The sequence below is a fragment of the Chaetodon auriga genome, chromosome 5 (assembly GCF_051107435.1).
Source record: "Chaetodon auriga isolate fChaAug3 chromosome 5, fChaAug3.hap1, whole genome shotgun sequence".
NCBI lineage: Eukaryota > Metazoa > Chordata > Actinopteri > Chaetodontiformes > Chaetodontidae > Chaetodon > Chaetodon auriga.
In genome coordinates this window covers 20,831,812-20,856,282 of record NC_135078.1, presented here as the reverse complement: position 1 = coordinate 20,856,282, position 24,471 = coordinate 20,831,812, and the positions used below count along the sequence as shown (strand labels likewise).

General features: G+C 43.8%; 3 protein-coding genes across 5 annotated transcripts in view; 2 read left to right on the top strand and 1 right to left on the bottom strand.

Annotated features, from left to right (window-relative positions):
* Positions 1-74: 74 nt before the first annotated feature.
* Positions 75-4,188, top strand: mthfd2 (methylenetetrahydrofolate dehydrogenase (NADP+ dependent) 2, methenyltetrahydrofolate cyclohydrolase). Its single transcript, XM_076729744.1, has 8 exons — positions 75-258; positions 1,983-2,167; positions 2,297-2,419; positions 2,635-2,787; positions 2,877-2,984; positions 3,069-3,161; positions 3,272-3,397; positions 3,489-4,188. The coding sequence occupies exons 1-8, from the start codon at positions 179-181 to the stop codon at positions 3,635-3,637; spliced, it is 1,017 nt and encodes a 338-aa protein (XP_076585859.1). The 5' UTR covers positions 75-178; the 3' UTR covers positions 3,638-4,188.
* Positions 4,189-4,845: 657 nt separating this feature from the next.
* Positions 4,846-6,977, top strand: arl6ip4 (ADP-ribosylation factor-like 6 interacting protein 4). Its single transcript, XM_076731338.1, has 5 exons — positions 4,846-5,129; positions 5,221-5,529; positions 5,754-5,871; positions 6,160-6,229; positions 6,312-6,977. The coding sequence occupies exons 1-5, from the start codon at positions 4,973-4,975 to the stop codon at positions 6,366-6,368; spliced, it is 711 nt and encodes a 236-aa protein (XP_076587453.1). The 5' UTR covers positions 4,846-4,972; the 3' UTR covers positions 6,369-6,977.
* Positions 6,978-7,098: 121 nt separating this feature from the next.
* LOC143321167 (membrane-associated phosphatidylinositol transfer protein 2-like) overlaps positions 7,099-24,471 on the bottom strand; it is a 42,744-nt gene continuing 25,371 nt past the window's right edge. Inside the window, exons 8-27 of one of the 3 annotated variants that reach the window (XM_076731334.1) lie at positions 22,135-22,239; positions 21,985-22,049; positions 21,691-21,762; positions 20,824-21,068; positions 20,404-20,590; positions 19,934-20,053; positions 19,475-19,689; positions 19,186-19,361; positions 18,661-18,831; positions 17,472-17,624; positions 16,265-16,429; positions 15,072-15,362; positions 13,924-14,072; positions 13,693-13,809; positions 13,392-13,508; positions 13,151-13,299; positions 12,010-12,159; positions 11,734-11,914; positions 11,398-11,526; positions 7,099-11,252 (exon numbers count right to left, since the gene is read on the bottom strand). In XM_076731334.1, the coding sequence (XP_076587449.1) occupies positions 10,884-11,252; positions 11,398-11,526; positions 11,734-11,914; positions 12,010-12,159; positions 13,151-13,299; positions 13,392-13,508; positions 13,693-13,809; positions 13,924-14,072; positions 15,072-15,362; positions 16,265-16,429; positions 17,472-17,624; positions 18,661-18,831; positions 19,186-19,361; positions 19,475-19,689; positions 19,934-20,053; positions 20,404-20,590; positions 20,824-21,068; positions 21,691-21,762; positions 21,985-22,049; positions 22,135-22,239 (3,326 nt within the window). In that variant the 3' untranslated portion in view covers positions 7,099-10,883. Of the gene's footprint in view, positions 11,253-11,397; positions 11,527-11,733; positions 11,915-12,009; positions 12,160-13,150; positions 13,300-13,391; positions 13,509-13,692; positions 13,810-13,923; positions 14,073-15,071; positions 15,363-16,264; positions 16,430-17,471; positions 17,625-18,660; positions 18,832-19,185; positions 19,362-19,474; positions 19,690-19,933; positions 20,070-20,403; positions 20,591-20,823; positions 21,069-21,690; positions 21,763-21,984; positions 22,050-22,134; positions 22,240-24,471 lie in introns of all 3 variants that reach the window. The other 2 variants (XM_076731335.1, XM_076731336.1) reach the window with 2 other exon arrangements.

Below are 24,471 nucleotides of genomic sequence, written 5' to 3'. Positions count from 1 at the left end.
ATAGAGCAGAGGTGTGGCAGCAGATGACAGTGACGCAGCTCCATACGTACGGAGGGGAGGTGTTAAAAGCCTCCGTTGGCCTCCTCCTCTCTCACAGACGTCGCTCTGTCAGCCCGGGCTGTGGTGTGTTTCGTAATCTGCCGTGGTGTCTCCTCTCCTCTCCTCTCAGCCGGTCAGAATGGCAGCGGTCAGGACTCTCAGGAAACTGTGCCAACACTCCCAGCATCAAGTCTGTAAACTGCACACGTCCGCCCCGAGGTGAGTGCGGCCATCAGCGCTGAAATCTAATGTCATGTGGGGAAATTTACGGCCACTTTTACGACATGTTTGGCGCCATTCTTTTAATTAGTAAATAGCTTTGGCTCTCTGGTTCCACATTTAATTACTTGCCGGTCTTCTGTTTTACGATGTGTGCATCGATAAGATGTTGCTTTCTATTGTGGGGGTTTGTTTGATCACATTGAACTAAATGTCCGCAGTTGCTCACGTTAGTGCGCCCCTAGCGTTATGCCGGTAACATTGCAGCGGCAGGCTGGCTGATGAAATCGGTCTGAATGCTTGCACCCTGTGCTCTGAAGAGCGAGGTTTCAGCTGCAGACCGAGGTGTTGGTGTGCAAACAAGGAAACGACATGCATATGCATTAAGGCCATTCTGTCCTGGAGGACACGCTGATGTTAACTAAACTAATGCATGGCACGTCGTCTCTGGCAGGTCATGCCAGCATACAGGTTGCAAATTTGCAGCAGTCCGTGCAGACATTTATTGAAAACGTGCTGAGTGCAGCATGACTGAGATACATCTAATGAATTAATGTTGCACACACGCCTTAAAATCCCGATCCTCGTGTTGGCTGCACATGATCTGCAGCTCCAGAGCCACAAGACAGATCATTTGACATCCCATGCAAGACTTGTGATTATCATATATCACACTGTACATACAACTTTACAGACAATGAATTACACTCAAACTCTCCAGACTTATCAATAAAGTGCACACCGCAACAAACGAATAACACGAGTCAAAAACAATAACAAAAGAAGAAAAACAGAAGGGGGATCTCGTTTAACATGGGCTGTTTAACATGACTATGTGCCCATGCATTTCAAAAGGCAGCAGGCCGGCTTTACTTTTCTGTAATCTCGACACATTTTCTCTGGGACCTGGTACACTGGCCCCATGGTCTCACCCTATTTTGCCCCAAAGATGTGACACTTTTCTGTGAGGTTTAATTAGTTTGGGCACGATAAAAGGGTGATTACATCACTGTTGATGGCTCATTACTCTTCAGTTATCAGCCACAGCTTTCTGTTTGTTGTTATATAAGGCATAACTTTCTTGGTGGTTTTGAAACTGGGACAAAGCAGCAGAACACATCAACCCAGTTTGCATAGTTAGACGGTGAGAAATGTTTTTTCAGTTTGTGCCCTCAGGTGCCTCTGACTACTTGGCAATAAAATGCTGGTAAACAGCTGCTTTCCTTCCTTTGAATTCTCTTGCGTAGTTCTAACAATTATACGCCAACTGTACCATTTAAAGTACTGTAACACAATACTGGACTGACAGTACTGGTGGTCATGGAACATATGGTTCAGTCAGGTGGAGTTGTGCCGTGTCTAATTTTAGAGGCTGGGACTGGTGCTTGGCCAGGCTAAATGGTTGAAATTTGTTACAGGTTTCTGGTGTCAAAAGTCCTGTTCAAGAGCCAGCAAGTGAGTTTAGAGTAGTGCTGCAAAGATCATTCAGAAAACCAAGTAGGAAGAAGGTTCAACTATTAGCTTTGTTTTCTTTTGTTTGTATGGAGCAGGACATTGCCCAACAAAACTTGAGCTCTGTGTGAATAAGACAGTTGCTGCAGTCCTAGATTGAGAGTGACACATCTGCCCCATATGTCTTGGTCTGAATAAGAGCACCGCTTGTTATAATGGAAGTTAGCGACTCTTTGTCCTCTGACTCCAGTGTTTTTACGTCCATCTCTCAGACAGGAGGCGGTGGTCATCTCAGGAAAGAAACTCGCACGGCAGATTCGAGAGGAGGCCCGGGGCGATGTGGAGAAATGGGTTTTAGCGGGCAACAGGAGACCCCACCTGAGTGTGGTTCTGGTAGGAGACAACCCAGCCAGTCACTCCTACGTCCTGAACAAGACACGAGCTGCCGCTGATGTCGGTAAGAAAAAAACTCCCCCAGTCCTCACGTGTATGTGTGCACACACTTATCCTACATTATACTGTAACAACAAAAGAACGAACGCTTGCCCTACTTTTTGATTTGGTTTCTCACTTCACCCTCCCACAGGAATCTCTAGTGAGACAATTCTCAAGCATTCAGACATCAGTGAGGAGGAGTTGTTGGACCTGATCGACAAACTCAACACAGACCATCGTGTGGACGGCCTGCTGGTGCAGCTGCCTTTGCCAGGTACAGAGAAACTGGAGCAGTGGAATAGAAAGATAAACAATGAGTGTAGAGAAACATGCATCGATGGAGGGCTTCCTGTGTGCTGTTTGTGTCATCCATGCTATATCCATATGCTTAAATAAGCTGCATTTTAGAACTTTTACAAACTCATCTGTGTTCCTGAACAAAACATTTGAGATCCAATTGTCCTGACTCTGACTTGTCTTTTCTGACAGAACACATTGATGAGCGCACAATCTGCAACGCAGTGTCCCCTACCAAGGACGTGGACGGCTTCCACGTAGTTAATGTGGGCCGCATGTGCCTGGATCAGTCCACCATGCTTCCTGCCACTCCCTGGGGAGTCTGGGAAATTATTAAACGCACAGGTAAAAGGAGTGACCACTTACCTCCTCTTAGGGGTGATATCCAATGGAACAAACAGTCAAAACTAACTACCCGAATTCTCGTCCTCCAGGTATTCCTACTCTTGGGAAGAATGTCGTGGTTGCAGGACGCTCCAAGAATGTGGGCATGCCCATCGCCATGTTACTGCACACAGATGGCCGTCACGAGAGGCCTGGAGGTTGGTTACAGTGCATCTGTGTGTTTAAAGATAAGAGGGTTTGAATGTGTACGATATGAATACTAAATGTCATTTCTGCTTCAGGTGATGCCACGGTCACCATTTCTCACCGTTACACTCCAAAGGAGCAACTTCGCCAACACACTAAAATCGCTGATATCATTGTGGCTGCTGCAGGTTCGTGCCGCAGTTTGTTTGCCCACATCTGACTATGACTGTTGAATTAAAGCAGACTGACCTTTTTTCCCCTGTTATCTAACTGCTCTGCGTGTTTACTGAACTATCAGGGATTCCAAACCTCATCACCGCAGACATGATCAAAGAGGGAGCAGCTGTGATTGACGTTGGAATAAACAGAATTCAGGACCCAGTCACTGGAAAGAACAGGCTGGTTGGAGATGTGGATTTTGAAGGTAAGGCTGGACAGCAAACATGACAGCTTTTCTTAATGGACATTCTCAGTGTCATGCGTTTGTCACGTCATACTTTTCTGTCTACATTCAGGTGTGAGACAGAAGGCCGGCTTCATCACCCCTGTGCCTGGAGGTGTGGGACCCATGACTGTGGCGATGCTCATGAAGAACACTATCAAAGCAGCTAAGAACGTTCTGCTGTATCCCCCAGAGAGGATCCGCATGGCGGCTGCATCCTAATGCGCCGAAGAAAACCCCAGCAACAGTGACACATTCCAGCCCTCTCCCCAACACCACAACCCCCTCGTTTTTTACTCCGGGCTACCCGAAGAGCTCCCCTTGCACACAGACTTGAAAGATGATAGCTTTAAGGCTGTCGTCCTGCTGACACCTTTAACCTTCCCCAACTTTAAGTCCAGCCATGTTTAGACTGTTACATTCACTCATGTGGATTTTATTTTATGTAACAGGGTTTTCAGTATTTATCATTTTGCAATGTATTTCTTGGGAGATTTAAGGAATCTTGAACGATTGTTTTATTTATTGCTTCAGTGACACAATATTTAAACATGAATGGTGGCAGGTCACAGTATTTAACTCTATGCTGGTGAACAGAGCAGTTGAGGCCTGTCTGTTGTGTTTCCTTGCATTAGTTTAGCCTTATGTACCAAGAGTGATGAGGGCTAACAACATCAGGAACAAGTATCTTTATCAATATACAAGCTTTAAAGATTCACAATTGCCTTTGTAAAAACTTTGAAATAAATATTACAAAGATCTTCTCATGTTGATTCTGTCTGCGCTCACAGATTGTTTGTTCTTAGCAGTGAAGACCAGTGGCCATGATTTCATATGCATACTCTCTTTGCAGTATCATATTCACATTAATACACTTACTACAAATATAACTCACTTCTCAGGCACTATCATTATAACTGACTGCCCTCTAGAGCCTGTATTAAATAGCTACTTATTCATGTCTACACCCTCCGATCCAGATGTTGGTATTTGGCATGACAGAGACCTCGTAACCACCATGGATCTATTTAAAATCCTAGATCACAAACTGCCCCTCTCATTACAGGCTATTGCTTCGGTGTGGATGAGTTGCGAGCAGTTTAACCAACCGTAAAAATGTTAATGCCTTTGCAATAAAAATCCAATACTATAACATAATGTGTATGTTTACTTTTCATACCTTAAAAACGCTTGTCTGATAATACTGATGTACTTTTATTTTTACTCTCCATATGCGTGATAATAACTAATACGTCATAACTTATTTTTTGAGTCAAGTACAAGTATCTCAAAACTGTACCACAGTATTTGAGTAAATATGCTTACTTACATCACGAAGCATATTCAAACCATGTTCATATGGCGGGTCAACCTCAGTAGGAACTAGGAACCTTTAATCATGTGTTTCCCAGCGCCGACGGAGACAAATTGAAGACGAGCACACTTCCGTGTACGGGTAAAGCCAGTCCTCTCTGTCTGCTGCAACACACTCACTACTGTTTATGATCTTCAACCACGTCTTCTGTGTGGACTTCTCTTCGTTTTGTCGTCTCGGTGATGGACCGCAGCAGATCAACTGACAGACAGAAAAAACACGAGAAGAAGAAGAAACGGAGACGGTCCTCCTCCTCGTCCTCTTCTTCTTCGTCGTCTTCTTCATCCAGCAGCAGGAGTCGAAGCCGATCGTCAAAGAAAGCATCACACAAGACTCAAGGTTGGGACTTTTTTTAAAGATCAGCTTTGGCAGCAACGGAAGTTTTAGTGTCCAGGAACTCTGTCGAACTTCTTCTTTGCTTCTCCCTCAGATGTGAAAACACAGAGAAAGAAGCGCAGAAGAAGCTCTTCTTCTTCCACCTCTTCTTCCTCGTCTTCTTCATCCTCGTCGAGCGATGAGAAGGCAAAGAGGAAGAAAAGTAAAGCCAAGAAAAAGAAGATGAAGAAGAAAAAGGCGAAGCTGAAGAAACAGAAGAAGAAGGAGAAGAAGAAGAAAGAGAAGCTGAAGAAGAAGGAGAAGAAGAAAGCAGAGGCGTTGTTGACCAGTCCTCCAGCAGAGAAACCTCCGTCTTTCCTGGAGGTGTGGCAGAGTGATGAGGGGGCAGTGGAGCTCGGACCTGGTAGGACATCACATGACTTAACCCTTTTTAATAGGACACCGATATGTCTTTCTAATTCTACTGTATCATTACATTATAACATTCATTCTATCTGTTGACGAAGAAGAATTAGAATCAGGAATTAGGGGAAAAAAATAAATAAATAAAAATGCCCAGCCCAGTTTTCTTTAGAACCACTCGCAATCATAAATTGAATTCCCATCATACTCTGTGTTCCTCTGCAGTGATGACGGATGAGCAGAAGGCCCGGCTCTCCACTAAGAGGCCTCTCACCAAAGAGGAGTACGAGGCCAGACAGAGTGTGATCCGCAGGGTGCTGGACCCAGAAACCGGACGCACCAGGTAAGCCAGACCTACAGAGTATGTTCTACTTCTTTTTAGTCCAGAACAGGTGAGTGCAAAGCAACAGTTTACCCGTTGAGATTCACAGGATGATCACTCGTCTTCTGTCTCAGTCTAACCCCAAAGCTGAGTATTTACTTCTTTATCTACATTATTTAATTAATTTTGATAATGCTTTCTTGCACATTGCACAAGCATTTCTCCAAATGTACTCAGGAACTGTTCCTGTAACCATTTCCACAGCTCAGGTTTTTATGCCTTCTTGAAGAAATCTGTGTTTTCTTCCAGATTGGTGAGAGGAGAAGGAGAGATCATAGAGGAGATTGTCAGCCGAGAAAAACACAAAGATATCAACAAGGTACAGGAGACGGTTTCAGGTATAATTTTGTGAAATAAGCAGTTCCCTTTTATCTAAAACTGAACTTCCATTTGTCCAACAGCAAGCCACCAAGGGAGACGGGAATGCCTTCCAGAGGAAACTGGGAATCAACAAGTAGAAGATGTCGTGATCTGCCTCAATAAGCTGATTTATATCGTAATTCCAAGCAGTGGCCTGTGATTAACCGTACGGGAGTGAAGGTACAGAGTTATCAGAACGTGTACCCTTGATGTACACTAACAAGTTTAATCCAGGTGAAAGCCAGTACCTCCAATTCGCCTTCTTAAATGCATGCTGATCACAAAGGAGACATAAAGAGAAGCAGACGACTTTGTGAGCGACTTGAATGTTTTGTGTCATCTGCCATAAGAACTCAACGGAACGAGGATGTCCCAAATAGTTTGCACATTTAATGTATGTTTACACTGATTAATGCTCCTTTTATTCATTTTTTTAAAGCATTTCTGTTTATATTTAAGGATCAGTCTCTAATGAAAAGCACGTTAGGCTGTCAGTTTTCTGATTTCTTCGTTTGAAATCGATGATTTAAAGGCATCGAGAAGCTGATTTATGCATTCTTTCCTGTTGGACTCTGCAAACTTTTAATTTTTCCACTCATAGACGTCTTCTCACCTTTACATCTAACATTTGTTTCTGGTTCCTCGAAGAGATCTGCATTTGTGTGAACTGAAGCCAGAAAAATAAAGTTTGTGTGAACTGCGATGAATTGTTGGGTGTCAGTAATCTGTCTTCTCCGAGAAAATGATCCTGCTCATCCCGCTGAACCATATTATTCTTTATGGCAGTGTTACTGTTCTGAGTGTGGAAAAAAGGCCCAAATTACTGAGTTGTTCTTTATATGTTCTTTATACACTGTACATAAAAACACAAGGGAATGGATAAAATGAAGTTATCCAAAACCTACAAGATACACACTCTGTACAATGAAAATATTTACCAAGGTATGTGGTGTATAGATATATACAGCCTGTGAATGCTAACTGTTGACATAACAGTTGTGGCACGGCATTAACTCGGGGAACAAGGCTTGAGATAGGGATGGACTGCCTACTGTTGGTGAAATGTCAAGTAAATTTCTACTTTGTATATTTCCTTCAAAGGGAAAACGAGCCAAAGCCTTTTTAAGAAAATATGGCCTTTTCCTATTGTAGTCGACATGAACAGTCTGTCCTTTTCCATGAAGTCAATTCTGGTGTGAGCAGCGCTCAGTCGAGGCCTCGCAACACAACGGTTGATGTAAGGCAGAAAAGAGAAACATAAGGCCTCTGGAAATGCGTGCGTCAGTAGCAGAGTCAAAGCAACTGTCTGCCCAGAGGAATCCAAACGCAACAGATCACCGCTTCATCTTTACATTCTCTGGATTTTAATATCCAAGTAATTCAGATCTCCAAGGAAGGGAACATGGTCGAGTAGTCGCCAACTTCAGATAAGTACATGTTTTTCAGCATTGCCTGACCTTTTTTTTTTCTAATTACTACCAATGTGCAAACAGCCATTCTTTAATCAGCAGCTTTCAAAGTAGTTGTATATATATATATCTGTGTGTGGCTTCAAGCCAAATCTCTGAAATGGTCAAAATGCAGAGGGACAGTAGTGCAGTGTGCAATGACACCATTCTTCACCACGTAGCTAGAAAACAGTCCTGATTAATAAAGTTAGAGGTAACCTAGAGACGCACTCTCAGTGACCTAGAATTAAGTCTACCCACACTGATGTAAAACGGGTGGACAAAAAATTAGAAACACCTCAGTGTAACAACACAATTCAACAGCATCACAAACTACAGCCTCCAGAGTGATCGTGAAGTTTCCGACAGTTTAAACAAAAAGTGAACATCATAACCTTCATGAAGGCTGAACTTGTTGCAGGATAGGTGGACTTCATAAACTGGCAACTGAGTGTTTAAATGTAAGTGACTTCATCTGGACCTTCATGTGCTGGAATGGAAACGTCAACAAAAACAAAGTTAAGACTGAACATGTCTGTCAACAGGAGAAAAGCCACTGTGACATCTCATACACGATCAGGTCAGGGGCACTTTGTCGTGCCAAAGCTCGACTCTTTTCATGGTCTCAACGGGTTGTTGAGTGCTAAGTTGTGTTCAGATTCCCTCTGCAATTTGCCATCTGTAGAATACGAGCCTGTTTTTGCTCCCCAGCCACTGGGGATGCACAAGCCAGTGCACTCCTAATTGCCGGTCCCAAGCCTGGATAAATAGGGCGGGTTGCGTCAGGAAGGGCATCCGGCATAACAAACCCAAGCCAAATCAAATATGTGGGTCATTAAAAATCTGATTTCCAAGCCGGGTTGGGCGGGGCCCAGTTTGCCAGCGAGATGGAAACGGATCTGCTGTGGCGACCCCTAACGGGGAGCAGCCGAAAGAAGAAGAATATGTGCCCGTTGAACTGATTGTCAATGCACAGTGACATTCACTCAACACAGTCTGTTTGATCTTGTGGTGTGGTTGAGCAATATTGCACGCTTCCCCTTACATTTTAGCCCCTATTGGTCCATCGCAGTCAGCTCTGTACGGCCTATTAGAGGGACAAATAAACATCATTTGAATGAACCGATCACACACTTTTACCCAATTCAGAAATTAAATAATGAACAGCATAAAGTAAGTCTTAGCTCTGAGTTCCTACTTCTGACAGAATATTGTACAGAATTTACAATTTGCAGATTTTTCTGCCTCTAAAGGCGCAGCAGAACAGCGAAAAAGAGACCTTAACCTAAGGAGGATTATCTATGAGCACATTCAACGCCTCATTTACAGCTTAGGGATAACCAGAGAGAAGCCATATCCCAAATTCCCAAAATAGATAATAACAAACATACAATATATGACACAAGATAGCAGTTCTGTAGATACAATTCTGGTGATCTGCAAGATAAAATAATAAAAATACAATACTGTGCCAGGCAAAGACCTCTTTGAGTTTTGGCTGCTGCAACTGAAGTTTGAAGAAGAAGAAGAAAAAAAAAAAACACAATGAAAGCAGTTTTAAAACACATTTTGTTCACAAAATCAATACATTTTTAAAATATCTATAATCTTAAATAACAATAATTGTCATCATCAATCAATAAAGCGTATCCTGAATGAGGTGGTGTTTACCCCCAGAGTAAAGAAGACACTTGAAACTGGTCTTCAGTGGACCAGATACCAGATCTGCACTGTAATATAACAATTATGTACAAGCCTTGATAAGGCATTCAAATAGATACTTACACAATCGATTCCATTTTCACACAGGGGACCCTAATCTCTTCCTCTCTCTTCATGTACAGCATATCATTCTACATTGTTTACTTTGGCACATTAACCACACAGTAGCAGGACTTTTCCCCATAGCTGAGTCACACACGACTGATTCAGGAAGGTACAGCAGCACACTACGGCGACATGTGGTGAAACACCATAAAATCCCAGGAGCAGTATCAGCTGCAACCATAGTTAAAGGGTAATTTTGGAGCGCCTTGGTAGCCGAATGGTTACAGCGCCTGCCGCCTGGTCGCATCCGTCACCAGCTTAATCCCAGCCAGTGACCTTTGTTGCACGTCATACCCCTCTCTCTCCCCCGTTTCCCACCCGCCTCTTCCCTGTGTCTCTACAAAGGCAAAACATGCCGAAAACAATAATTTCAAATAAAGGGAAATTTCGCAGTTTGCTTCACGCGATATTTGGATGGTTCTTTGGTCGGAAGGACGACTAGAAAACAAGCAAAACTGGACTGTATGGTTTGGTGAAACAATATGTGGTCATTGTTATCTGCAAATGCTAGAAGTATATGCGGCGCAGTAGAAGTAGCTCTTGAACACATCATTTCACTTTGGCTTACAGGACACCCACAAACATTGTTTTTTAATGCTCATGAACGATGAAGCTTTTCCTAAAAAAAAAAAAATTCAATTCAAAAAGATCAATTTTGGCTGAACGACTGTGTGTTTATCTGTTTGGTCACACCGAGAAAAGAAACACATTCAATCCAGTTTTACCTGATTCTCCGCTCTGCTCCCAGACGTGAACATGTCTGATTATCACATAAAAAGGACATAGCTTTAAAACTATTATGCACAAAGTTGATCTCTACAGTAATTGTTGTGCTTACAAGTGGCCACAGTAGTCAGTTACAGTGCAGTATCAGCACTTGGACCTGATACAGGCTGTCTGTAACCACTCTGTGTTGGTGCATGGGGGCGCTTGTACGTGGAACCATCTCCGATCTAAAAGCCTGTTGTAGGAGGAAAAACAGACCATGTATTCAAGATTGATAAATATTTACTAAACATTAGAAACAGTCTGGATTTCTATGTCTACTTGTGTACACGTCCCTGTTCCAGAAAGATGCTGAAATGCCTGTTGATTTTTGTGTGTTTTATAATAAATACAGCCATAGCCACAGTCCATAAATATTGGCGCTGGGTGTGACTGGCATTAGTTTTATAAAGAGTGGTTTGTAGCACCTGTTGTTTTCATTGTGGTATTTATCCATCTGGTGCAAGCCAACTGTTTTACACTCTTTGCATTTATCTTTGTCATGAGTTTCTCCCTCTGCACTGTAGTTTTGAGTCACTCTCCCAAAGGTCCTCTCACATTGTCTCGTTAATCTCACTTGGGGCTGAAAATGCCTGGTTCCAGCTTGGTGCTGCTGCTGCGACCCCAGCAGCTGGCTGTGATGCTCATGCTGCGCTGTGTCGCTCCCTGGCTGTGGATGTGAGCGCATTCCAGCCGCTCGCCGTCTGATTGGCTCTGAGTGCGTTCTGGTCTGTTGTGGATGCTGCCTGTTGGGGAGCTGGGAGCCGGCTGGGAGGAGATGGTGCGCAGCAGGTGGTTCCTCTTCCTCAGGAAGTCGCTGTTTGCACCCAAGCCGAAGCTGCCTTTACGTAGCACCATGCGTGCGCTGCTGGACTTAGCTGGTCGAGAGCGGTGGTTGTACTCCAGCTGGGACAAATGAGCTGCATATCCCTCTGTGATGAACTGTACAGAAACCAGAGCAGAGACATGACAAGATTTTTAACTTTATTCTGGTTCAGTTAATGAACATTTTTTCATTCAGATCAAGCTAAACCAGGTCAGTGTCTGTTTATTCATAAAAGCTTTGCATAAAATTATCAAATGGTACCTGGCACTGGTGCTGCATTTTCTTTGAGGGTCTACCAACGATGTATATTTGGGAGGGAGGGAGACCAATGGAGGTGTAGACAGAGATGTCTTTGGTTGATCCGTAGCCAGCGAAAATCTTCATGTGAGCCTGGAATCAGTCAAACGAACAAGGGCCCTGTTTGGTACTGTGTATTTTTCTTAACAATTGAGTTCATAGTTCACTCACAGTAACATCATGTCAGCAGTGTTATTTTCACCTCCAAAGATATAGACTATGATCAAGACTACACAGACAAACTACTACAGACAAACTGTAAATAGACCCCCCTCAATCCTCCCTTCCTCCCAGTCTGACCTCTGTCAGGGACTTCAGGAAGTTGGCCTTGTGTCTGAGTGGGTCGTGGACCAGACCGTCGCAGAAGGAGACAATGCCATGAGGGAAGTTGTGCTGAGACAACCAGGCGACCACCCGCTGCTTCTGCATGTCAGGCCGTCCTGTCACATAGATGATCAAATAGCCTAAATCCTGCCAGTGCCTGCAACGAGGGGAAACAGGACATAAATAAAAATGCCACTTCGGTCTGGAAAAGACTCTTGTGTCAAACCCAAGAAAAAAGGAGAAGAAGAAGACCTGACAACGTCCACGGCTCCCGCACGCACTTTGGGATCACTGCCCATGATTGACACACTGGCAGCAAATGACCCGTCGATGCTGAATACCACGAACTCTGTGCCGCGTGGAATAACCGTCAGGTAGCTGTCTGCAAACGTGTGGTCGCCTCTGCGGAATGAAAAGAACACAGAGTAAGAAAATGGATAAACCCAAAAACCAAGAAACATTTTTTTCTTGTCAGTCCTCCTGAGGACACTGGAACAAAATTACAAAGTGAGCTAAAACCAAATATAAACCGAGCCTCCTGATAACATGGACAAAAAAAATTATTCGGTAAATAAAGACATGCCTTCAGGGTTTGATGGGCTTTTTCATGTGTAAATAAAATTCAAAATGTCTGCAACCTTTTTCTTATTAACTGTAGTTCACACCACCAGTGTGTTCGCACAAGCAACAACACCTCCAGATCCAGACAGGGAAAAGAATTACACGTAGGATAAGCAGACAAAACATTAGCATTATATTATATGCGTGTAATCCTGCCAACTTGTTATGAATTCTGAAATGATTTGACAAATAATTAACACCATCAAAATGCCATCCAGAGCAGCCACATTTAAAACAATAGACGTCAAGACATAGCCCTAATCATTTCAGATGTTATTTTGTTCTGATTTGTTATAGATTTAATGGGTTTTAAATAATTTACAAACTTAATCATGGACAAGGTGTACGAGGATTTGGTGCCTCTCCACTTTGATGCATGAATTATGAATGAATTATAATGAGATTTACCAAATCAGATATATTAGAGGATTGTCTGAAATGAATCTAATGTGGGAAAACTAAAATACTGGTCCACAATCGATCTTTAAAGATGGCCACATGTGAATGTCATTACAAAAATATTTACTTAGACAACATGTAAAACAAAGATGTTCCAAGGTGCAAAGACAGCATGTTTTATATTCAAATCTGAATAAAGTTTGTAACAAACAAAGACACGGCTGAACTCGCGTCAGCTGTTTTTGTGCTTCCTGGGACTCTTGAATAGAACAGAGCCATTGTCAATGTTATCAGTAACACCTGTGCTGTTCCTACTAAAAGTCAAAATGTCTGCGGTGAAAATGGCCTGAGGAAAAGGTCAAAGTAATCTCACCTGACAACCATTTTGACCGGGTAGACTCCGATGCCCAGACGTTTGTCGTCTGGGATGACAAAGGACACGCGCCCACTGCTGTTGGTCACTTCTGTGTTGAAGTACACCCATTCCCCTGATGGAGGCTGGGTCATGATGTGGAGGTCAACCTGCGCAGGATTACAAATCCTTAAGCACAAATGACACAGGCCGAACTGACAGCATTCTATGTGTGCTGCTGTGATGACAAAAGAGAGATCACCTTCTCCCCGGCCAAAGTGACCATGTCCAGAGGGCCGTACATGAAGCGACCCGTCACGACCTGCTGGGAGTCTTCTGTGAACACTGCGTCATTTACACGGTGGTTGGCTGTCACATTCTGTCAAGTGAAAGGAAATCAGACGCTGCAATGCAGTGTTTGTCCAGGCTTTTGAACAAAAAACAAGCTACTAATGCTGATTTGATGAATGAGAAAGGACAAGGAGGAATTCAAGATTGCGTGAGTCACTAAAGTCCCCTGACACTGACTTCTTTTTAAAGCTCTTCTAGGTCCTGATGCCTACCCTGATCTTCACATGAGTCCTCTTGCGGAGCCACTTCTCTCGAGGTTTGGATGGGGTGAATTCAGAGACTTCTTTGCCATCGAGCTCCAGGATGCTCGAGTTTTCATGCCTCATGACCTACAGGAGACATTTCAATGACTCATCCTCGGCATCTCTGAACGAGGACTAACAGCCCGCTGGTCACATATTAACAAGCCATAAAGAGTGGCGGGTATTTTAGTGTTGACTCACCTGCCTCAGGAGAAAAGACACAACATCAGTGGACTCCCAGTACGATGCGTGGAAGAGGTGCGGTAAAGCCACAGTGGGGAAAGCGGTCAGAGCATCGGGGCAGTACAGGGCAAAGTCCAGCCGCTTTGTGCCCCACCAACGTGCCGCAACTGCGATGGGAACGGAGTGAATATGGTGCAGATATATGAGTTCACACTGTAAGAATCGGCCTGACATATGTGATGCCACGCAAAGGTGCAACACCCCTGACGCTAAAGCAAAGAGACGATTTCAGTCTTAATCATCACCGATCCCAGCAGTTCTTCAGCTAAAAGAAGGAAATCAGGAGTTTATAATTGTCATTAGGAGAAAAATCAAGTGCTGAAATTCAAGTCAAGAAGAAAGAAAAAGTTTGTTAGAGCTGATACATTATACAACCCTGATTCCAGAAAAGCTGGGACGCTGTGTAAAACAAGTAAAACAGAATGTGATAATTAGCATATTCTCAACTGAAAACAGCACAAAGACAATAGATCTGAAGTTTGAGCTCATCAGCTTCACTGATTTTTGTAAATATCTGCTTATTCTGAATTTGATGCAGCAACATCTTTCAAACATGTTGGGACAGGAGCAGCTAAAGACTGGGAAAGTTGTGGAATGCTCCAAAAACACCTGCTTGGAAAACTCCACAGGTAAACAGGTTCATTGGTGACAGGTGATAGTATCATGATTGGGTATGAAAGGGGCATCCTAGAAAGGCTCAGTCATTCACCACTTTGTGAACACATGATTGGATAACAGATATTACTGCATGGGCTCAGAAACACAGTAGATTTGGAAATGATTGCATCTGTTTTTATTTACGTGTTACTCAGCGTCCCAACTTTTTTAGAATCGGGGTTGTACGAGCAATTGAAGATGGTTGTTAATGTTAGTATGGGCATCAAACAAGATTATGGATTTTGAAAGAGGGAGCAAGAACTGGATTTACACATTATTCCTCATCAGTGAAAGCAGCTGCCTTGAATCCTTATACATCAACTGCATACAAGTAAAGGGAAGGAAAGAGCAGCATGGAGTTTTTGGATTTGGGCACAGGATAGAAGAGCGCACAGAGAAGAACTGTAGCCTCACGCTGATTTCAGAAGTCCCCTCCCTTAGAAAAATACCTTGCTCCACTTCAGCCTGGGAGTCCAGTGAGACCAGATCAGATATAGCACAGTCCAGCCCGGCTGACAGGCAGTTCTCGTACTGACCAGAGGGACTTAGACCTTCACTAGTCTCTGCCTCACTGTCCAGCTCTGCCGCTAGATCTGCATCGGGAGATCCTGGGGCCTGGTCAGCCTCTGCTTTCATATGGGACTTAGGAGGGCTTTTCAGGAAGAACTTGTTTTGTGACGATAGGGCGAGTTGGGACAAAAGGCTGAACTTTTTGGATTGGTTAATTTGGCATGATTTGGCTATGGGGAGAAAACAAAGAGACAGAAATCATAAATGGATGCATTTTGGTATGTGGCAGTTTATGACAGTTCAAACAGTCTGGAGAGTCACGTTGGGATGCGTCCGGTGTCAGAAGGCTGTGAATGTCAAAGCTGAAACACAATTGTTAGTGCAGTTAAGGCTGGGTGATGCTGCTGATGCTCTGGTGTCAAAATTAGTTCACGTGCATCTCCAGGGTTGCACTGTCGACGCTAAAACAGCAGTGTGCAGCACAATAATGTGAGGCACAAATAAATGCTCTGGGAACAAAAGTGATATAGAGAGGGAGGGGGGGAGACTTTGAAGGACAATCTCACATAAAACACAACAACAGAATACTGGTCGTCTTGGCAAACATTGCACTGGGGAGTGGACAATGCAGGAATGGCTGAAGGGGGGAGACCATGCATTGCAACATTAGATAAATGCAGCACTCGTTCATTGCATTTACATTTAGACAGTGGATAAGAGTAAGACAGACAGTGAAGAGTGGCGCTAAACTTGCTGTTCTTCAGAACTCTGCTTGCTGATACTGGGGCTTTGAATTTTAACAAGAGATGGAGAAAACACTCTGCGTGACAGCCTGGTTATAATGCAGGTGCTCCATCTGGCTAAGCAGAAGTAGAAAAAGGAGCGGGGTATACATCTGCCTGACTAGACTGCTCCAGCTGGAGTGCAGGGTGTGTGTAGAGTCAGAGTAACGGGGTTGAGAGAGAGAGAGACAAAGAGAGAGAGAGAGCAGATGAAGGAGGAGAAAGAAACAAGAGAGAAATACGGAGAAAAGTTAGACAGAAAGAAAGAGAAAGAGGGAGAATGACTGGATCAGTGTTTGTGTGAGTGGAAGGAAGAGAGAGAGAGGCTTGTTGGTATTGAGAACACTTACTGTTGGCTATGTTGGTGGCAGTGTAACTGTCTGCCATTCCTGAGACCTGGCTGGCAATGCTGACCTCACTGGCCCTCCGCTGGCCCCGGGAGAGGGGGCCCGTTACGGGGGATGAGGGGTACGAACTGTCCATGAAGACACCACCATGAGACTGAACAACATCCGCTATTGAGCCGAAACAAGGAGATCCCATTAGACAGAGACACAGGTAAGGGGAACTCACAGAGATGGGGGGGGGGGGGGGGGCGTGGGTTAGGGTGGCGGGAGAGAAATGTGACAGCAGGCACCATGGTTTCAGAGGACATGTGAAACCAAAAGGCGGCCACATGGCGGCCAAGGTCAGATTTCTGTAACCAACCGAGTGGAAACACGGGCGCATGAGTACATAAAACACTGAGTGAGCGTAAAATCACAAACGTCCACATCTGTTACAGTCACACCCACGTGTTAGTATCGCTTCTGACGGTGATTTTTATCCAGTAGCGAAGTAATATCACGTTCAAATCCTTCGTCTTTGGAGACATAGTGAAATAGTGGCGGAGATTTTATAAAATCAGATGACCTCTGACCATTATCACGAGGAGGAACATAGGGAGCCCCACGTACAGCACACGATGCAAACACAACACAAGCAGCACAATCTTCACATCAAAACTCCTTCGAAATTAGCAGAAAAACCCTCAGTCGACAACAATAATCTGATATTATGGAGAAGATGCAGGCACAATAAAACCCAGTTTGACAACCACAGCACAAACACAAATGCTTGTGTCCTCCACACGTGGAAGGTGACATGAACATGTGATGGCAGTGACAAAATGTAACAGCACATGAGATGCTGTCAGATTTCCCAAAGTATTTCCATGGCACATTGTGATTATTTTGTTTTATTTCTAACCAGAAATTGTTAAGAAGACCAAGAATTCAACCAGGAAATTAGACTGTTTATGGGAAGTCGTTGAGATACAAGAGCAGGTGCTACGAGGTTAGGTACATAAGCAGCATATATCCTGGTCTGTCAGTGTATCTTTGGATTGATCAGAAACATGACTACAGCTCTCGACTCTTACAGCGATGGGAATACTCAGAAAGGACACATGGTTGGTATAAATCTGAGCATCTTGGGCGTGACAGCAATAAGGACGGAACGAACAGACAGAAGAAACGCAGTGAATGGGGGTGAGGACAGGTGGGAAAGGCTACACACACTCCATAGTGGCGGGTGTGGCTTTGAGGGAGCCCTCCTGCCAGTTTAGCACAGGCACAGGGATGCAGGTCTCACTGATGGTCTCCTGACAGCGAAAGGACAGGGGAGGCCCGCTGTCAAGTAGCAGCTGAGCGTTGCTCTGGACTGTCTCCACTACAGAAGGAGGTGAGGTGGGGTGGGGGGAGCAGAAGGGGAAGAGGTCAGGGGAGGGTTTGGAGGTAGAGAGCCATGTACGCAGATATGGGGACAGGAGGCCGAGAGAGGAAGAAAGAAAGAAGACAAGGAAGACACAAAAACATATGAAGCAAGAACAACTGAACATGAGACAAGAAAGCAGAGTCAAGCCCTTAGTCAAGCCCACTTCTTTTGAATCTCGACTGCTCGTCAGATACATATCATCATAAAAACTAATCTCAGACTGTTAATGCTCTGGAATCTGCATTTTCTAAAATCCTTCTCACTTTCTCATCTTAAAAATGACACTGAATTTGATTTATACATAATAAAAACTTCAAAAAATTGTTACACAAGCTATGATTTTTTTCACTTTGAAACAACAAAACCCGAATCTGAAGTCCTCAAGAAATATCTTTATGCTTGTACATCTCAATAACCCTCATGTCGCGTGTTAATGAGCCCTGGCTCCTGGTTCACTGGTGTAAGGAATGCCTTTAAATCCTTTGCTCATTACTTATTTCATTAACTTCTTTGTCCATTTTTTGGCAGGGGGAATCATAGACAGATATTTGTATAGAAAGGGGAGGTTGAGGCTCTAAGGGTTACTCCACTATAATGATCAGTCCAAACAGAAACCACCAGCAGGACTATGACCACATTTAGATGAATCAAATGCTTCACAAAAGACGTTGAAGCACAAACAGTAGAAAAATGTTTCATTTTTCTTTAAGACAATGTTTACTCAGTACATAAAGGAACTCATAGTGTGGTGCTGTGATGTATTTAAGGCATGTGTTGTCTATGGCATGCATTCTTAGGAAGCCGGACAGCAGGTTACGATCAGTGTCTGTAGTGTCAGCGGATGTTTATTACAGGGAATTTTACATTTGTGCCTGTGCATGTGAATCCAAGTCAGAACTACATTCATTACTCTAAACTGTAATTCATGAGGGGATATTCACTGAATTCATATAAATGAGGCTTTTATACATCGTTGGTGCAGTGCGCTCACCCAGTAGGGCAGAGTTTCCATCTCCCAGGGGAAAGCGCTGGTAACGGGGCACGTTGAAGGGAGGCAGGAGGTGAAATTTCCTCTCCAGCAGAGGCTCCAGGCGAGAGGCCGAGGGATCGGCTGGATGGAACAGGTTATAGACCTGCTGACAGGCAGGCCGCAGCTGGGCCACTAGGGGGAGAAATTGAACCAAAGACGTGAGAGAGGAGAAGGGAAGAAAGATCTCTGGATCCCTTTCATGTCTAACTTTTTTTTTTTTAGATGTCTTATCTTTAAAAACATGTGAGCTTTATAATCTTGGTACTGAGAATCAGACACACAAGTAATATTTTTATGTTGAAAAAGAGCTTTGTAGGTGTCCCCTCTTTACTAATTAGAGCATCTCCACCTCAAGTAAACTTTTTGCACTTTTGCAGACAGAAAAAATAATTTCTTTACTTTTGCATAATATGATTTATGCCACATACACAATGTTTGCTATCATTGATTATGTTATAACGAGCACTGCAGTCCAAATTGGCTTACCATCCAGCATAGGAATGACAGTCTTTCTCAGGGCGAGTACTAGGCCCAGTGGGGAGCCAAACAGGAAAAAGTCGGACACCTCAAAGTCAAACTTCCCCAGGGAGCCTCCATCCAGCATAGTGCTGCTGCTCGACCTGCGCGAGGCTGCGTCATTCCGCAAGACACTGGAGTGCAAGCTGGAAGGACAGCACAAAGTCAATTCCTCGTGTAGAACTAAAAATACACAAAGCAAGGACTGGCTTAATTTATCTCCCAGGTAAGGATTTCTGTCATCCCACACTCAGCACACCTGGACAGGAAGGCCTGGTGTTGCTTTATTGTGTCCAGCTCGTAGGTGGAGGAGTCACTTCTCTTGCGTGGCAGCTGTCTCTTGGTGTCGTCACCTGCACCGGCGCGAGGGATGTCGATGTTGCTGCGGCTGAGGTGGCGGCTGCCCTCCAGGGTCGGAGAGGCCGACCCGTGCCCACTGTTGACTATGATGCCAGGAGAGAGGAGGTCCTGGTCCTGGGGGGTTGATTTGGGGACATTTGTGGAATAGTTGGTGACCATATTTTCAGAAGGAACTTATTGAAGGAACCAGAAGGAGTCTTATTGAATTTCTAACATAATCATATGTTTGATGCAGTTGTCAGAACAATGTCAGTGTCAGAGGTAAAAGAAATAGTATACCATTTAAAGGTTATTTTATGATGAGTTAAAACATATTTTTCACATATGTATTAATTACTATGGATGTTTTGTCTCTTACCTGTACACTGACAACACTGCCCCTGCGGCTGCTGTTCTGGCTTTCATTAACTGTCTGATTGCTACTGCACAGTGCATCAAATCCCAGGATTCCTCCCACACAGTCTCCAATGAGGCATACCTGGAGAGGGTCAGACGTAATCATTATCGTATTTCTGACGCACATGCCTCAGGGTTCAGGTTTACTTCAAACTCTCTACAACTCATGCAAACCCAGTGCCACAAACAAAGTGAAAATAATAAAGCTGTTTTCCAAGAAGTAAAAATAATGTAAAAACAAGAAAAAAATCAGAATCATGTTGGCATGTATTGATGTATGGGGGCATACCATGATGTGAAGAATCAATCAAAGATTAGGAATAGCTGAGATACTGTGATTATGTACATGTATCTTTCTGAATAACAACAACTCAAAACTGTTGGTATCCGACAATTCAACAGTAGTGACAGCCTCACAGGACAGGAACTGACCTGGCCAGAGAAGGCTGCGTCCAGAGACTTTATGAAGTCTGCGTACACCTGGTTGGCTCTGACGATGACGGTGGCCATGGCCTCCTGGTACTGTGGAGCAGAGGTGGCCAGAAGGGGGAGGGCTGCCAGGGGAATGTGGTCCTGGCTGCTCGACAGACAACCCTCATCGTAGCTGTATGGGCTCAGGCTGCGCAAAAGAAGCAAATGAACAAAATTAAATTATGAACATATTTTAAACATCAATACAGTCCACAGAGGAGTGAGAAATAAACACAAGAAGAGGGGGCGACGGTCACGAGCTGCACCTGGACTTTTTCCATCAAAAGCAAACAGCAATCACAGTCAACAAACAGAAAGCTTCAATCATTACCCACAATGCTTGCAGCGTGCAGAAAAGTGTGTGCATGTGTGTCCTCTTACTTGGACACCAGGGAGAAGGCCTCAGCACAGATGGCAGGGCAGGGCACCAAGCGAATGGCGATGCGCCCCAGCGCAGCAGGGTAATGAACACGCATGACTGTGTCAAAAGCCGCGCTAATCGTGTTGACGTCGGCCTGCTTGCTGTTCTGGTCCCCTCCGCCTGTGTCCAGGATGTTCCCTCCGTGCAGAACCAAGATCAGCACGTGGATCTTGGAGGGCTGCAGACACTGCTGGGACGAGCTCTCCTGAAAACAGCACATTAGAAAAAGGGCGATGGATGGGGACGATGAGGAACAGCTCTTGGAGCGTGTTCAATAAATTTGAATTTTACTTATGAAAACATCGGTTTTATCAGCATGACAACCAACATGCTTACTGAGTGGGGAAAAACAGATAATGCATCAAATTTAAGTCACATTTGTGTCCGTCTCTTCAAGCATGGACCACACAACAAAATGTATGCACAAACTTCTTTTCACAACCAGAGACGGGTGGAGAACCATGAGGGGAAACAGGACAACGGCAACCTACACTCCACCTGAACAACTGTTCAACCGACAGCAAAACATTGACAATGCTTCCTGAGGACAAGTCACATTAAAAAGAACAACATCATGTGCAGTTTAGTCTTTGAGTCCGATACACAACATTTTCAAAAAAGCACTACATGTCCACTCAACACCACAGCTGCAAGTACACGGGAGTTGAACACAAGGTGGTGAGGTTGAGGTGTACACATGGATTTGGGTTTGGGCAACAGCAGGAAGAAAGGGCAGGGGCAGTCAGTACTGGGTTTGTTCAGGGGGATTGAGGGTCTCTGTAGAGCTACTGTAGCCCACATTGCACTAGGGCCACATGTTTACTTACTGACTGGTGCCTTGTTACCGTGATGGTGGGAATGGGAGAGCTATCGGCTTGGCTGCTAACAGAGCCACGCATCTGAACACAAGAGGACAGAGAGGCTCAGGGACAAGCATCCCCCCTCTTATCTTCCAAACTGCAAAACCTGAGTGTGTTTATTCAAATGAGATCAAGTTTAACAGAAGCTTTTTGGGTCCTGATGGGCATCTTCCACAGATTCATTTCAGACATGTTCTGCATCAGAGAAGGCTGGTTCAGGTTGTGTTTCGTCGTTACACACTCACTGTTAGACACACGTACCTCATCTAGTCTTTCCTCACTGGCTGCTCTTTCGTAATCCACAGTCATTTCCTTGAACAGCTCCCCTGCAAACACACACACACATTCTTAACATCAAGTAATGAAGCAGTGGGAGCGTGCAGGATGAAGTGCTCACGGTCTTCATCGTACCGGGAGTTTCCTCTGCGTCTACGGCTTCAATCTTGTCCATGAGGTCGTTGGAGTTCCACTTGGCGATTTCCTTTGGGAGGACGTCCTCGTTGTCTGAGAGATCCTCTGCAGGGGCGACACAAGATAAATCATGTCCAACTATAGCACATGTGCCATTCAGGGTTCACAAATTTGTCATTACATCAACAGTATAATCAAAATAGATCCGCTTATTCAGTCATATAATAAAACAGCTGACCCAATATAAAAGTTGCTGTCAAATAACCCACAAAATATAATTTATAACTTGGTGGCCATCAGATGCATGTTATGCAGAGTGTTTTCATGTTTGAAGTAGAACCTTTGTGTTCATCTATGGCTGATTTTGCAATCTCAAATGAGGCTTGGTGTGGTTTTATTAGCATAAAGATTTTCAAAAAAGAAGAAGTATTTATTGTTTATTCTTCGGTCATTACCTACTGAGAGGTTTAAACCAGCATGTATCTTTAGACTTTATATAAACATATTGATGGACTATGTTATCCATCCACTGGCATTAATCTGCTATTTAAAAAGGACGGTTCAGGAGCTAAAAGAGAAAATCCCATTTTATCCCATAATTCTCCACTGGGACATTTTTGATACACTGCCAGCATCTTTCTTTCTGAGAAACAGGCAGCCACCTCCTGCTCACGTCTGACTGTAAGCAAACTGAAAATCTCATCGAAGACTCAAAAGTAATAAACGTCACATGATTCAATGCTTTCACAGTAGTTACGCTACAAATAAATAACGCGACTTTTGTGAAGGCATGGTAATTTTATTTCACTGTGACTTGCTTTGCAAGCAAATATGAGGTCGCAGCCAGTTTCTCAGAAACACAGGCATCAGTGTAAGACCCTTCTTAGCACCCAAAGAAACAGCTTCTCTCATTCATAGTATGAGTATCTAATAGATGATGTATCCTACACACAGTTCACCATCCAGTGATTTTTTCTTTCATTGTTTTTTAGGTTACTTTCCCAGGTGCTTCAATTTCTTTCATTTAGAAACACGTGTTTACGTAAAGAGGCATCTTTATTTGATCCAGAGATTTTACCAAATTCAAGTCAGCACATAATATTGTATTGCAGCTTCATTTGCAAGTTGTGTAGTAGCTAAATTCTAGAAATCTGTAACCGTAGCAGATGCAAGAGTTTTATTATCGGTTTTGAAGAATAAGTTCTGCACTACCAGCATTTCAAGTTTAGTGTGTCTCGTCATTTGGAGATTAAAACCCCTTATTAATAAGCCATGTTAAACCAGACAGTGAATGTAGTATCTATGATGAGTTCTGCTCCCCAAACTTCCCCCCAGTTAAAAATAAACTTGGACATGCATCTGAAGTGTTTGTATTACATGATGACTGCAAGAGGACCACGACTACAAACTTTAGAGACAGAAATCTAATATAAGAGCCAATGTGAGCCAAGTCAGTCTGTTTCCAAATTTAATTTGTGTACCACCATCATATGAGTCATCCAGGCACCAAAGCACACGCTTCCGTTCATATGCACTGTATCTCAAGCACACTTTGATACACCAACCTTGTTTATTTAGCAAAGTCAAATGTTCGTCTCTGCAGTGCAAGAACATCTGTAAATCATAAATATACTGACACGGGCACAACTGTAATCGCTGCATTAACTGTCATTGAGACAGAAGGTAATTTATGTCAGCGTAGTCAGAAGTCTAATCAGCTCATTTAATAAAACGTAATGTGCTTTCACTTCAGGCGCCCAACATGCAATAATTAATCCACACCAACATGAATGCTGCAGCACATAATAAATTATCGAGTGTCAACACAGTTCAGTCTAATGATTTTCAGTTACTCAAAAAGACGTGAGCAAGGTTTTTTCAACTTGAAACAGGCGGAGAGACCAATGAGAGCAGCTAAATCAGGATCAATATAATAAATGACAGCAGCATTTTATTCTTGTTTGATCACCAGGACAAAACGTTATGAAACAAACAAAAGGGGGGGTTCATTTATTGATTTATTGCTTGGGCATATCATGAATGATAAAGAATTGTGTGTGTGTGTGTGTGTGTGTGTGTGTGTGTGTGTGTAAATGATTATGCAGGAACTGGAGTGTGTCGGTGAGAGGGGGTGAGACGAGTGATTTCTGAAATGGACGTCAGGGTGAGACCACATCCTCAGCCAAACTCCTCCAGCAGAGAGAGCATGGGTGTCGCACCACACCCACCTATTTCAACTGCAGCCCCAAAGCATGCTGGGTATCTGGGAAGCTTAAGAACTGATCTGTGGTTAAAGAGATGCACGTAGAGTCAGGGGAGAAGGGAGCAGGCAGGTTT

Bases quoted from the DNA above. Each gene is read 5' to 3' on its own strand.
- mthfd2 (XM_076729744.1), top strand. From the start codon at position 179: ATGGCAGCGGTCAGGACTCTCAGGAAACTGTGCCAACACTCCCAGCAT. The intron at 2,985-3,068 runs GTTGGTTACAGT...TTTCTGCTTCAG, and splicing joins CCGTCACGAGAGGCCTGGAG to GTGATGCCACGGTCACCATT. The intron at 3,398-3,488 runs GTAAGGCTGGAC...GTCTACATTCAG, and splicing joins TGGAGATGTGGATTTTGAAG to GTGTGAGACAGAAGGCCGGC.
- arl6ip4 (XM_076731338.1), top strand. From the start codon at position 4,973: ATGGACCGCAGCAGATCAACTGACAGACAGAAAAAACACGAGAAGAAG. The intron at 5,872-6,159 runs GTAAGCCAGACC...GTTTTCTTCCAG, and splicing joins CCAGAAACCGGACGCACCAG to ATTGGTGAGAGGAGAAGGAG. The intron at 6,230-6,311 runs GTACAGGAGACG...TTTGTCCAACAG, and splicing joins AACACAAAGATATCAACAAG to CAAGCCACCAAGGGAGACGG.